At 42.2% G+C, this 13,965-nt stretch overlaps 1 protein-coding gene across 2 annotated transcripts in view; it reads left to right on the plus strand.

The window, feature by feature from the left end:
• ripor2 (RHO family interacting cell polarization regulator 2) overlaps positions 1 to 13,965 on the plus strand; it is a 60,990-nt gene that overhangs the window by 30,197 nt on the left and 16,828 nt on the right. For both annotated transcript variants that reach the window (XM_065470851.1, XM_065470853.1), the window contains exons 2-6: positions 7,056 to 7,176; positions 11,511 to 11,666; positions 12,482 to 12,560; positions 12,878 to 12,901; positions 13,113 to 13,166. In XM_065470851.1, coding sequence (XP_065326923.1) covers positions 7,056 to 7,176; positions 11,511 to 11,666; positions 12,482 to 12,560; positions 12,878 to 12,901; positions 13,113 to 13,166 — 434 coding nt within the window. The remainder of the gene's footprint in view (positions 1 to 7,055; positions 7,177 to 11,510; positions 11,667 to 12,481; positions 12,561 to 12,877; positions 12,902 to 13,112; positions 13,167 to 13,965) is intronic.

Raw genomic sequence — 13,965 nt, forward strand, 5'->3', positions numbered from 1 at the left:
CGCCGTCATGAGGGTGTCGCCGCAGCTGCTCACACTGCGCACGCGCAAACACATAAATGTTGGTGAAAAAGATGGAGTAGCACGGCAGTGCAACGTGTGATCTGGACACAAGCGATGGAGGCACTTGTAGAACTTTGGAAAGCTCATCCGAGCCTTTTTGATGTGGCCTCACAAAATTATCACGACCACAACAACCGTGAAAATAGTTGGATCTACACTGCTGCTCAATCACAGCTGCCTGATCAATGTTTTTCATTAGCAATTTAGCAAAGTTGATGGTGGTGGTGTGCCTGTCTGTGTGAGTGAAAGACAGAGAGGGAGAGTGAGTGACAGATTTTCTGTTATAACCTTCATTTTTATGGACGCACAGTGTGAGCACTCAGGTCGCATCAGAGAATCGGGCGGTATAGTGTGAGACCCTGCATCGTGACCTACGAACTTCTAACCCCTGCGAGTCAATCGTGCAGTTTGAGCAGGAGCTGAATAACGCGACTGAACAAATCGCACAGTGTATGCCCCGCTTAAGTGGATATCAGGCCCTTGTAGAGCGAAATGCAGTACTTTGGTCAAGACAACCCAAAATGTGATGTCCACATATGTGGATGCCAGGTCCTAGGAGGTTCATGTGTTTTTATCCAAACTGTGAAGCACTTTGTAACTTTAAAAAGTGCTAAACAAATAAAGTTTTGAAAGTAGATAAGCGACATGGAGATCTGACCGACAAACCAAGAGATCTGAGTGCTAATGGTGGCATTTCCTCCTAATCATATCCTGCTTGAGCATCTGTTTTGTTCTATTAGTGACCATAAGTCATAAAATCAGCATCATGCTGTGTTAAATAAGACTTTAAACGAGCTGTTAAGATCAGAAATTTGTCAGGAAAGTGTTTACTGAGGTTAAAGATGAAGAGAGCAGTAGGTTTGTCCTCGTATCCGTGTCTATGTGGTCTGGCGGTTTATAAACACCTATTAGTGAGCTGGAAAGGCACATGCTGGAAAATTACCATGCTAGCAATCATGCTAGCTCAGCTGATGATGTCAACCACATGACTCTTGCCAAAACATATCCCACTTTGCTTGAAGAAGCTCTTTTGTATTTGCAGTTGGCTCTCACTATTAGTTTTGAGGCTCTCTCGTCCCTCATTAACTTAGTCGGGCTGTCTCTCTCCCTCACACAGATACTCACACAGAAACACTCAGTGATGGTGCTAATACGCTAATGTACGTGAACATTGCAGAGCTAACAGCAAATTTCTACTTTACAGGGGTGACCTGCTCTCTCCAGCCACCTCTCCTTTGCTAATTGCATATTTGTAATTTGTCCAGTCTTGCCAAAGCGCAGCTAAGAGTACTGATTAATGTGATGCTTACAAGACCCTCCAAAAAACCCACAGTCACACAAACACACTCATGAGGGTGTTTAAGGCTGAGATGAAAGACCATTGAATGGCCTGACTGGCAGCTGTATTCAGTATGGGTAACGCCTGGCACCAAACCAGGACGCACTGCGAGTGGGTATTGTTGTTCTCTCTCTGAAAGGCTCTTTAGACGAGATGAGCGGTGACACTAAGAGGTGCGGAGGAAAGGTTTTCGTGATTCAGTGGTTGAACTCAACCCTTTGTGAGTCTGTGTGTGTGTGTGTGTGTGTGTGTGTGTGTGTGTGTGTGTGTGTGTGTGTGTGTGTGTGTGACATCTATTTAAATGTTGATGTGGGGCTTGCTAATACTTTAGAAAAGTTGATAAAATCGCCAAAGCTTGGACTATAGTGTGAACATTTATCAAACGACTCACACCAGCTGTCCCCTACAAGAGAGTAAAAGCTTGATAGATTTCCTATTGCTTTGACTAATTAGCCTTTAAACCATTATTGGAGAGGAATTTAAACTGGAATATATTTAATCTGCTTAAGCTTTAACTAAAGAGTTGGACCCCTTTTGTCTTCAGAGGTGCTTTTTTCTTAATGGCACAGATTCAATAACATTCTGGAGACATTCCTCAGAGATTTCCATATTGACATGAGAGCATCACACAGCTGCTGCACATTTGTCAGCTGCACATCCATGATGTGAATCTCCTGTTCCAGCACATCTCAAAGATCTCTGGAGCCCATTTCAATAGAAACCAGTGTGAATGATCTGAGCTTTGAGTACACTCTGGTCATAAAGGGATGGACAAGGTCATCAAGAGTTCTCAGGTAGGCTGTGGTATTTAAATGATGCTCAGTTGGTACTAATGTGCCAAGAAAATATCCACACACGTTAACCACCAGCAGCAGCAGCCTGAAGTTGTCGATACAAGGCTGGGTAGAGCCACGTTCTCAAGTTGTTTACTCCAAATTGAACCTATCCTCCTAATGTTACCGTAGAAATCAAGACAAATCAGACCAGGGAACGTTTTTCAAATCTTCTATTCTCCAGTTCTGGTGAGTTGTAGCCTCGGTTTCGTGTTCATAGCTGACATGGATGGCATCAAGTGTGGCCTACTGCTGCTGTAGCCCATGTGCTTTGAGGTTCAACACACTGTACATTCAGAGATGCTCTTCTGGATACCTTGGTTGCAACGATTGTTATTTGAGTTATTGTTGCCTTCCTGTCAGCTCAAACCTCTCTGGGTGTTCTCCTCTGAACTCTGACATCACCAAGGTATTTTCAACCAAAGAACTGCTGCCCAATCTTCCCTTTAGATAATTCTCTATAAACCCCAGAGATGGTTTTGTGGGACAATCACAGCATATCAGGAGTTTGTGAAGTATTCAGACCAACCATACAACGTCCCACGTCACTTAAATCACCTTTTTTCCCCATTGTGATGCTCAGTTTGAACTTCAGCTGGTGATTTTGACCGTGTCTCCATGACTGGACTAAATTGCTGCCATTTTTTTTGCCGATTAGATACTTGTATTAATGAGCAATTGAACCACTGTACCTAATGACGTGGCCAATGAGTGTATATACAGTTTCCAATCATAACATATTAAAAAGAGCCAGTTTCTCAAATTCAAGAAACTGTAAATGGCTGATCAAATAATGGTGTTGATCAGCAAATCGATCATTTGGCTCATCATCTCATCACGTAACAAACCGCTGATCTTCATTCAGCCTGTTTGTAGCAGCTGGAGAAACTCACAGTCTAGATATAGGCGCTGCAGATAATTTGCTTGATAATTAAAAGTGAGGTATTTACTTTGTTTCTGAGTTCTGAGAGCATGCAGAGACAAGGTGATTATCTTTTTATAAAGCACCACATTTATCCAGCAATGTGTGGGCGAGTCCCTGAAAATGAATGTAGGACAAACACTGTTCGAGTTTCATGCAGCCTCCACCTGACAGGCAGTGTCAGAGTTTTAGCGTGCACGCCGTTGTGAAGCTGTTCTGTGTTTGAATCGTGTGAGTACTCTTATTTTACAGCAGTTTTCTCTGATGGCAGGGAGAAGTACTCCGTGTTATTCCCTTGCGTCCTCACCGTAGGCTGTGTGTACATCAGGGTACTCGGGGGATAATCTGGTACTATTGTGTATGGAGTTTAGTGAGCACATCTTCAAGTTCTCCATCTTTGTTTGTCTAAATACAGTAGATCTTTCTGAAAGTGCTGTAAACAGTGTCCGGCCTGTTCTGTTATTATCCAGAGAGCATTAGGTAACTGGATGTACCATCATTTCCCTCCCACTGCTCCTCTTTTAGGAGAGTGAGTCAGAAAGTCCGCGAGACATGCACAGAAAGGCAGAAAAGTGTGTTTGTTGAACATCCAGACACCAAAATGGACCAAAAAGCTTCAGAGAATTACAGCAAATTGCAGCTCTCGTGTAACGTCTGTGTTTAGGCTAGTAATGGTGATTACCGCCTCTCAGGAGAATCATATCCCGATAATGTGACCACATCACATTATCTGACAAATCTGCTTTCCAAATGTATATTTCAGACCAGAAGCATTACTCTGGGTTTTGTTTTGCACATATCAGTGCGAGTAACAGTAATGAAGTGCAGGTAAGTGGTTCTGATACCGATTTAAAGTCCTCTTTGCTACATCAGAGTTGAGGTGTGGAGTGTCCTTGTGTCGTGACCATAGACTGTATATATAAGATGGATGTGCCGCCAGCTTCCAAGTCTGAAAAGCGATGCTGCATTCTTTTAACGGCCAGCAGGGGGCAAGTCATCTGGTTTAAAAAAAAAAAAAAAGACTTCAAGTTGTAAAGAAGTCTATGGGGAAAAAAACGTCTTTTCTCAGCTCAGTCACTGAATAAAACATTTTATAAATTATGGTCATCGTTACAGTCAGAAAGGAGGACTATCCAGGTTTTGTTTACTGGCTAATGAGTTGTAATTGACAACTCATTAGCTAAGAGCTCGCTCGTCACTTCAGGGTTCAAAACACCAAACTGGCAACATTAAGTCTTCATGCTGAGACTTCACTGACCATCTTTAACACCATCTGTGCTCTTGAAAGAAATAAAACTGCTTTGGATCTGTTTTTTTTCATTGATACAGATGAAAGTGTATGTGAATTCATGCTTGTTCATTTATATATGTAGCAGCAAATAGAGAGGTGAAGATCCAGTGTCGCTTAAGGCAGAGAGAGCAACACTCTTTTTTTAGTAAATGTCTTCAGTGAGGCAATGCTGTTGTTCTGTGTTGCAAGAAAAGTGCCACAAATAGTTGGGTAACAAATGAAAACAGAGAACCGAAGACTGCAACGCCCTCTTTGTTCTCCGCGCAGCTATACAGTGGTGGTGCAATACGAGCGAAGGGGGTATCTGATGTTCAGACATAGTTTCGACACCAAGACCCGAGTCCTGCTCGAAATTATAGTGCAGGGCGGAAGTATAGAGTCAGTTTATCACTGCTGTACTTATTCTTTAAAAGTTTCTGGAGGGTTCTCAGGCTCAAACTTCAAAGCAGTGAGCAAAAAAAAGTCTGCAGATCATTGGTTGGAGGAGAACTGCAAAGACGTGCAATAGGAGTAGCAAGTTTTACATTACGCAGTAATTTGATCAGCTGGTAATGTAAAAATATTGATTTATACACCTTTTAATACAATTGTGAAAATGGCTTTAGCCACTTTTAAAATATAAAAATAAACATAAATGTTGGGTCTTCTGTCTGTAAAGTTATATATTTTAAATATATTTTATATTTTCTCACTAATCCAGACAAAACGAGGATTGTAACGCCTGTCTATGCAATAGTCCGAATCGCCTATTTACTCGGTCACAGCCACTAGGGTCTTCTGTGTTCTAGTCAGCTAGCTGCTATTAATAGTCGCAGCCGTATCAGTCTCGCTACATTATTGTTGCTTCACTGCAAAACAAGGATCTAGTCTTTCCTTGGACCGCGTGCTGGTTCTTTGTGTGGTCCTCAGTCCAAAGAAGCTGATATCAGGTTTCTAGTTTGGCCGCCTGTAGTACCACAGACAGAGGCTTAATGTGTGTGCTGCCCTGCTCCACCACCCCACACAGAAGTCCTCTGGAGAAATAAAGATGGACGGATCCAGTAGGACAAAAGTGGGGTATGATTACAAGCAGCAGCACAAATCCAGAGTTTTCTTGTCATTTGGCAAAGTTGTTTTAACTCGTACGCCTGGGGGATGGTTTGCGTCGCTTGTGAGAGGAGGGGAAGCAGACGCAGAGGAGAGCTGAATACTGAGACAAGCTCCTCTGCTTGTTAGTAAAGTTTAATTTGATGTGACAAATGTGTCTCTCTGTTCTTCTCCTTCAGGCATTTCTGTATTAGGTAAGAAGCAATACAGATTAACAAGACAGATCGAGCCTCCTCTGACTCACACAAAGTTTACAGTTATCATGTTATTGTCACGAACGTTGAGATGTTGTTTGTTACTCGGGCATGTTCCAGGTTGCCGTTTGCCTTGTGATGTTGCAGAGGGAGTTAACATTAAAGCAAGGAATAGCAGCGTGTGCAGGAAAGCGTTCTAGTATGTGAAGATATGTTTGCACACCTGTGGAGATGGCGGGGTATTGCTCGAGTAACACGGTGCTTTCATCTCAGTGTATGAATAGAATTTAACAAGCCTGTCCTGATATTTAAAGGACCTGATTTCAGACTCTTATCTCATCCTATCATGGTGTCCTTCTGCAACATCTATAACCTTCTTCAGCTGTTCTGACCCATGCTGACCTCTGACGCACCAAAACAAAAGATTTCACTCTATAAAGACATTCTTTTATTTTCCTTTCTTTTGCTTTTTCTGAGGGTTTCTTGAGCGTGAGATATGAGGAAGCTTTCTTCGGTTAATTCTTTGAACTTTTTCTAAACTGCACTTTGAGGTTAAATGTCAGTCTGCTGCCACCGAAGCACAGCGATCTGGACAAATTCTCACACTGCTGTTTGAAACTGTGATCCAGTTATCTCAGTGGATTCCTCCTTTGGGCGCTTGATCTCTGCTACATCATTATCTGACAGCTAAATTTGGCCGTTTCGCCATCTATTTTCGGCTTGCTCCCCAAGTGCCCACGTGAATCATGTTGCACTCCACATCTCCGGCTTAAGGAGAGGCTAAAAGCTGACAGACTGCTGCTGGTAAATATAGGCACAGTGATTTTAAAAAAAGAAAGAAAAAGCCTTAACTACAGAAGTGGAAGACAAGACACGTCAAACACTGGGCTGTCTGTGGAATTAATAAGTCAAATGTGGTGATTAGAAGGCAAAAATGGCCCATTGAAGCAGGTGTGTGGTGTATGTAGTGACTTCTGCATGACGTTAAACAGCTGTCAGTCTGATGAATTGCTTTTTGTCACATAGTTGATTTGAAGTGACAGACGTCATGATTTGTGACATTCACCTGAGGAATAACAGTAACGGTTGAGGTATGTGACAAATAAGTCAGAGGAGTTGAGGCATGTTAGCACAGGCTCCGAGTGCTGCTCGCACATGTAAAGCATCACCAAGTGTGCCTTCTTTGTGCTCGCGGCACTCCAGGTAACCTCACTGTTGACAACCTTTCATGCATTACTGACCCCGATCCTAAATCCTGCACATGTTGTTCAGGCATTGTCGATAGATTTTTAGAAAACTCATCAGGGGGGTGTATCTGCCTTTTCTGCAGGAGTGTCGTCACGAGTTCCGGAGATCATGGCGACCGGAACCCACTCCCCCGGCGGGCCAAATGGCATAATCCGGAGCCAGTCGTTTGCGGGTTTCAGCACACTACAGGAACGGCGCTCACGGTAAGCGGAACTCTGCTAAGCTGTTCAGCAATGATCAGCTGGAGTTACTTATTTCTAAAACTGTAATCTGGGTCACACGGTGAATAAAAGACTGATTTGAAAATGACACATCATGGTGCTACTTCTGTACTTCTATGTCAGCATTTAATAAATAGGTTATAAACAGTAAAAAAGTAAGTACCTCAATACTTCTAAAGCAGGGGTCCCCAACTCCAGGCCTCGAGGGCCGGTGTCCTGCAGTTTTTAGATGTGTCCTCGATCCGACACAGCTGATTCAAATGGCTAAATTACCTCCTCAACATGTCTTGAAGTTCTGGAGGTCTGGTAATGAACTAATCATTTGATTCTGGTGTGTAGACCCAGGGTGAGATCTAAAACCTGCAGGACAACGGCCCTCGAGGCCTGGAGTTGGAGACCCCTGTTCTAAATCATCACCTGGATGTTGTTGTTAGATTTTCTAGTAAAGGAAAGTTTGAGTTTTACTGTTTATAAATTACAATAAAACAAAATAAATGAATGAAAAGATTAAGACAAACTTTACTGAGCTAAATGATTACACATGCAGATGGCACCATTCAAGAGTCTGTGATGCCGGCATCATCGACAGAGAGGGGATAACAAGGGGAATTTGACAAGTGGAAACAGAAATGGTGAAAGCGAAATTAGACCCACAAAGCCAAAACTCTCTATACAGTCTCCATACTAGTCTCTGTACACGGAGAAGACGTGTTTACATCTGTTCGCAACCATGTACGAATCATATTAGTTATCTCTTCTAAAAGACAAAACAAAAGATCTCATTCCGACAAAAGGAATTCAATGACTCAGGGATATGGAGCCAGCCTTCATGGTGATCCACGAGCCAAAGCAAGTCTTGAGACCTGTGAAAGAAGCGAATTCTTAAGCAGTGATCGTCACTCTGTCACATGATGTATTCTCGTTCATAGCCTGGGGTTGGTTTCGAAAAGTTAGAGATGGATAAAGTTCTCGAGAGATAAGAGTTTCTTCTGTGTGCTTTCCTGTTTGACTCATCTATGACGGCGCTCTCCATCATCATCACAAGACAAAGCCTGCTCACAGTCTCAGATATACCATATCTCTTATAATCTTACACTTCTGATTGTCGGTGTCTGGGCCTCTTCAGCAGTCCTGGTCCTGCTGAGAGAAGTGGCTCCTTTCTCTCTGCTCAGACAGTGAATGGAGTAATTGGTTCTAATGACTCGCTGTGTGGGCGACTGACAGCGACAGACAAGTTATCATCCTGATAATGAGCGAGGTGGAAAGCTGCACAGATATAGCTCCTGAAGCCGCTGGAGTGTGCCAGCGCCTGTGCACGCTCCTCTGTTACTGTAATTGAGAAGGGACTTTCCATGTGTGTGTCCATGCGTGAGTTTTGTGTGCACTTCTGCGCGTTTGCATGATGGAGAATTTGCACTTTGTGCGCACAAGGATAAATTCATCATTATGCATGACTTCCTGTATGGAAGTGTTGACATGTATGTTTCTGTATATGTCCCTGCCAAGAAACCCTACTGCACCAGAGCTTGCATGACCCCACGGCTATGCAGCGCTCTCATTCGGTGTTGCCCTACATTTGTGGCAGCTATAAGCTTCACTTGTGCCGCTGCTGGCACACAGCAAAACGCGGCACGTTCCAGCTCGTCTAGTGCTGGAATTGGTTGTCACTGCGTCCCTGGAATGACTCTCAGATCATTTCATTAAGACTGGGGAAATGTCATTTGTCAGCTAAATCCATAATGGTTTTAAAAGCTGATATGTGCATGCGTGGGAGAGATGAGTGTGACCTAAAATGGATTAATGTGAGGAGAGAGAGCCTCGTAAGGTGGTTCTGCCACTTAGAAAACTCTGCCCCCTTTTTTCAGCCGCAGATATGAGGCTTAAAAATGGTTAAGTCTTACCCATGAAGACTAACTGAAAACACATTCAACTTATCAGCTTGTTCCCAAAAGCTTGTTTCAAATCGAAAGGAGGCAGTTGAGGTGGTTCGGGCATCTGGGATTCCTCCTGGATGCCACTGTGAGTGAGGTGTTCTGGTCTCCTGGGTCTTGGACTTGACCCTGGAGAGATTACATGTCATACAGCTGATTTGGGAACATCTTGGTGTCACCCTTGGAAAATCTGGATGATGTAACCATGGAAAGGGAGATCTGGGCGTCTTTGCTTTGACTCCTGACCTCAATACTTGGACTTGGATAAGCGACAGATGGATGTGTGAATAGGAGAAACCTTCCTTGGTTGCTGGAAAAATCTTTCTTAAAGGCTTCAACCTGAATGCATACAGAGGGTTGTACCTACAACCTGTCATATACGGTTATGTCCCCTATGGCAAAGGTCAGTCAATGAAAAATCATTCAGACTTTTCAGCCAATCAGGGCTAAGCTCTCTATCTCTAATATAATAACATCTGCCCCAGCACTCTCTTTCACTCTGCTTGGTTGCAGTGAATTATCACGAAACACAAAAAGCTACCATTTGTGGCACAGTCAATCATTTGTATATTCATTTGTTATCCCTAATATAATAACAACTTGCAGTTAAGCACAATAATTACTGAGAAATAATACTAATGAGCCTCTTCTTCATCGTGATTTGATTTTACAGTTTAAATGAGCGAAGAAGCTTCACATGAAGCTTCGTGTGTGTGGTTTCTCTGGCTGATGGAGGGCAGCAGCCTGTGAAGCTTTTACTGGTGATTATTTGTCTAGTTGTTTATTGTTATTAGTAGATCTAAAATGCTCACACTCAAAGCATCGCGCCTTAAAGATGATGAAAGTCAGCAAAACATCTACACAACTTGGGTTGCTGATTATTTTTATGTACGGTGGCCCTGAGAGGTCAAATGCAAAGCAACTTAAGAAAAGCAGCAAATACAAAAATGCCGCAAAAGCACACAAAACATGTTGGAAGTTGAATAAAACACAATAGAAGTAAAAAATAAATAAATAAAAATCTCGCAAAACACATTGGAAGGGTTTCTGGGGACATGATAAAATGATAGACTGTGTGTGGAAGTGACAGAAACAAAAACATGTGACCGATCTGTGTTTTTAGGGAGAAACAGATGCAGGCAACGTGTGTTTTAGTCACATGATTAATACAAAACTGTAGACACATGTTTGCTGTTAGCCGTTTGTCACTTCCTGTAGCTGGGCTGTCACGTTATTGTCTGTTTGGCCTCTCGGGGGCCACAGTGGATGGGACATGAAAACTTCGAAATTCGTCAATGTGTCAGCCACACGGACACCTCTGACATCTCTGATATATCAGTTAGCTTCAAGTCCACAAAATGCAAACGTTTATAGCTTTAAACCAGGCCTTCTCCATTAGATTCGGTGCATCCAAAGTAGGAATGTTTTGAAAATCCCTCCCTTTTCAAAGATGGTCTTTTACTGCTGGATTAATCCTGGAAGGCTGCTAACATATCAAGTTCCTCCTTATGACAGTAATGACTGCGATTGTCTGATCAGTGAAAATTAAATTGAATAAGAGCATATCTACATAATAATCCACCAATGGACCCCTACTGGTGGTTTACAGGAAAAACTTCCTCCAAATGATTACCTCATGGTTTTTAAAAAATGATGTGTGGTGGTAAAAAAATGAAAGAAAGCTGAAGCTCCACACAAAGTGACTGAGCCCATTTCACTGCCTTTTATACAAATATGACAACTCTCTGTAACTGGATCACATTTGTTCAATTCTCCCACTTGAGTCGGTCACACATTTGGTCATTTGAGGGAAGAGACTGAAGATCACTTGAATGTCGTTAATTGCCGGGAGGATAAATCTGCTTGTTTGTTTGTAAGTTCACTCCAGCAGAGGATAAACGGCAGCTAGGAGTCGGGGAAGCACATGTTTGCATGTGATTGCACGCCCGCGTTAAATGCTCAGGTTAAGCTCTGAATGTATGATTGTATTTGTGTCTGAATGTCTGAATAATATGTAGGCTAAATGCGTCGGTCACATATAAATGTGTACGCGTGCGTGTATGTATGAGTTATTTTGGTGTGAGCAGAGTCAACAAGGTCGCTGCATCTGACAGATGAGATGAACTCATGCTGTAACTGGCCCAAGGACGTGTTCAGGATGGTGTAAATAATCTAGAAATATAACTCCTTGCTTTTATTGGCAGCTGGTGGCCTGACACTTGAAGTGCTGCAGAGATCCTGTGATAAATATTAGATAAATATAATATGGAAGGTGGCGCCTTTGGGCCTGTGCGATGAGATTTAGGAAATTCTTGTGAGGCACAATCAGCAAACGGTAACTTATCCTGTGTTTGTGTGTGCGTGTGTTTGTCTGTGTGTGTGCAGATGTAACTCATTCATGGGGAACTCTGCAGTGCAGAAGAAGCCTCAGTCCAAGCCTAAGAAGCCCCACCTGTCAGGCCACAAGGGAGGCAGCAGCTCCAGAGAGCCGCAGCCCAAGAGACTGGAGGAGGTTTACACAGCACTCAAACAAGGCCTGGAGTGAGTAACTCATCCACTTGTTCTATGTACACAATTAAGTAGTTAATATGAAGCAAATTCACTTACAGTACACACTATGAAGTCTTCCAGAGTACCTTGAAATGCTCCATTCCTTTTTTTTCATTGGACAGCTGTGGACAAGCAGAAACTTTCCATCAATAAATGCTCAACCCAGGCTATTTTTTTTTCAGAGTTTCGAAATCTGTGTGCTTAATTGCAAGGAGAATGCAAAATATTAGACACTTGACACAAATTCTGAAACACAATAAGCCTTTTTATGTTTAATGCCAGACCTTTTAAAGTTAGTAATTATATAGAAGCCATATAGCAGTTAGTAAGTACAGTAAACACTGTGTTGTTGAAGCATTCTTGACTACAGATTGATTCAACAGATAGTATTACAGAAGTGCTGCTTACATTTCCCACACGGTGCATGTGTCACTCTTTCTGGCCTTAAAAAAAATGTTGCCTGTTGTGTTTTTATAATGGATGGAGTCTGGTCTTGTCATGAACTGTATATAAAGAATGTTTATGCAGTGAGTTTTCCTGGTATAGGGGCTTCCTGGGTAATTACCAGAAGCTTTAGTTTGTGCATTTACAGCCTGTTTGAGCTTGTTGACGTTTGCCTCTGAATGCATTAACAGACCTCTGTAGATGTTTATGTTCCTTGTGTATTTTTTTGGTGTCATTAAGTGATTTTGTAGCGGTGAACGTAACGTTAGTGAGCATCTGAACTTCTGCAGTCGTGTTTTAATTCACTGCTAGCGACTTGTTTTATGCAAAGACTGAAGTGTTTCTCTGTTTCCCCTGTGAAGTGAATATCTGGAGGTTCATCAGACGGAGCTGGACAAACTCACAGGTCTGATGAAGGACATGAAGAGAAACTCCCGCCTGGTGAGAAGTTACTCTGCATTAACTTACATCGTTCCTCTCATGTTTACAGCCTGTGAGACTCACAGCTTAAGTCAAAAATGCTTTATAAAGAAAATGAAAAATTCACATATATTGCATCAATTTTTAAACTAATGAACGCACACATGGAAAATATTTTTCATTGTTTACGCCATCGTGGCTGCCTGATGTGTGCACACAGGAAAAACTGTTTCTTCCTGATGGCAGATAAATGTGATCTGCTCTGCGTTAGATAAGCTGTCCTACCTTTTAGTAACTCTGTAATTTCATGTGTGTGTCTGCGTGTGTTTTCTCTCCAGGGAGTGCTGTATGATCTTGACAAGGTAAGATGGTGGGAGGGGAGGGGCTACTGTAACACACGCTCAAGTTTGGAGTTTATCGTGTGAATCTTATAATAACATATTTGCACAGAACATTTTCTGCACATTTTGTTGTATAATATGTAAGTCTTACCTTATTATAATCTGTGGTGCAAGCAAAAAACCAAATGAAGCCAAATTCTGACCTGTAAATTTTCACGCTCTGTTTCTGTAGCAAATCAAAACTATCGAGAGGTACATGAGACGTCTGGAGTTTCATATTAGCAAGGTAAGGCTGTTCGAATTTCTTTACAGCTATATTTATTGTTTTGTCAGTCTCTAAACCAAAGAAAGTATTTGAGGCTATGAATATGTGAGTCTTCGGTTGGACTTTTTAATGTAAGTCCGTGGGGCATTTGTTTAAGAGCTCATTTTAAGTCTGAAACCAGTATTTAAGGCCTCATCCCATCCAAGCATTCACCCAGGAAACAGCACTGATGCATATTTTTACCTGTTTCTAAGTAAGTGTTTGATATTTTTAAATGCATCTATTTTATTGGTTAGAAACCGTATCGGTGCGGTATTAACTGTAGCACTCAGCGAGTTGGCTGTTCAAAGGTAACACCTACCTACCATCACATGAAAAGCTCAGAAAAATGACGTCTTGTGTTGTTTTGGGGGGGGGGGTTTTGAGCAGTGCAAAGACTAAAGTGTGAAAGTAGCTGCTGATCATGACAGAGAGCCAGCTACCCGCACAGCACCAGCATAAACACAGAAATCAGAGGAACTATTAAGGGCCCATTTTTAATATGGATTTACACAGCAGAGAGAGTTTGATACATGTTTAGATGTTGATTCCTGGTGGAAATTGTTATCTATGGACAAAGTTTGGTTGTCATGGTCATACACAGTTTGCGTGCAAGATGCCAACTTGTCTGCAAAAACAAACTGCTGGCCGAGCAGTGGTAAACCTAGCAAATAAAAGTGATGCAAACTGGAAACGGAGAGTGTTTGCCTTCAGAATGAAAGCTGTGCTTCACCACTACAACTAAAATGTTTCAAAGTTTTACTTTGAAGCTATCGTTGTC

This window comes from Pelmatolapia mariae, linkage group LG22 (genome assembly GCF_036321145.2).
Source record: "Pelmatolapia mariae isolate MD_Pm_ZW linkage group LG22, Pm_UMD_F_2, whole genome shotgun sequence".
In the NCBI taxonomy this organism is placed as follows: domain Eukaryota; kingdom Metazoa; phylum Chordata; class Actinopteri; order Cichliformes; family Cichlidae; genus Pelmatolapia; species Pelmatolapia mariae.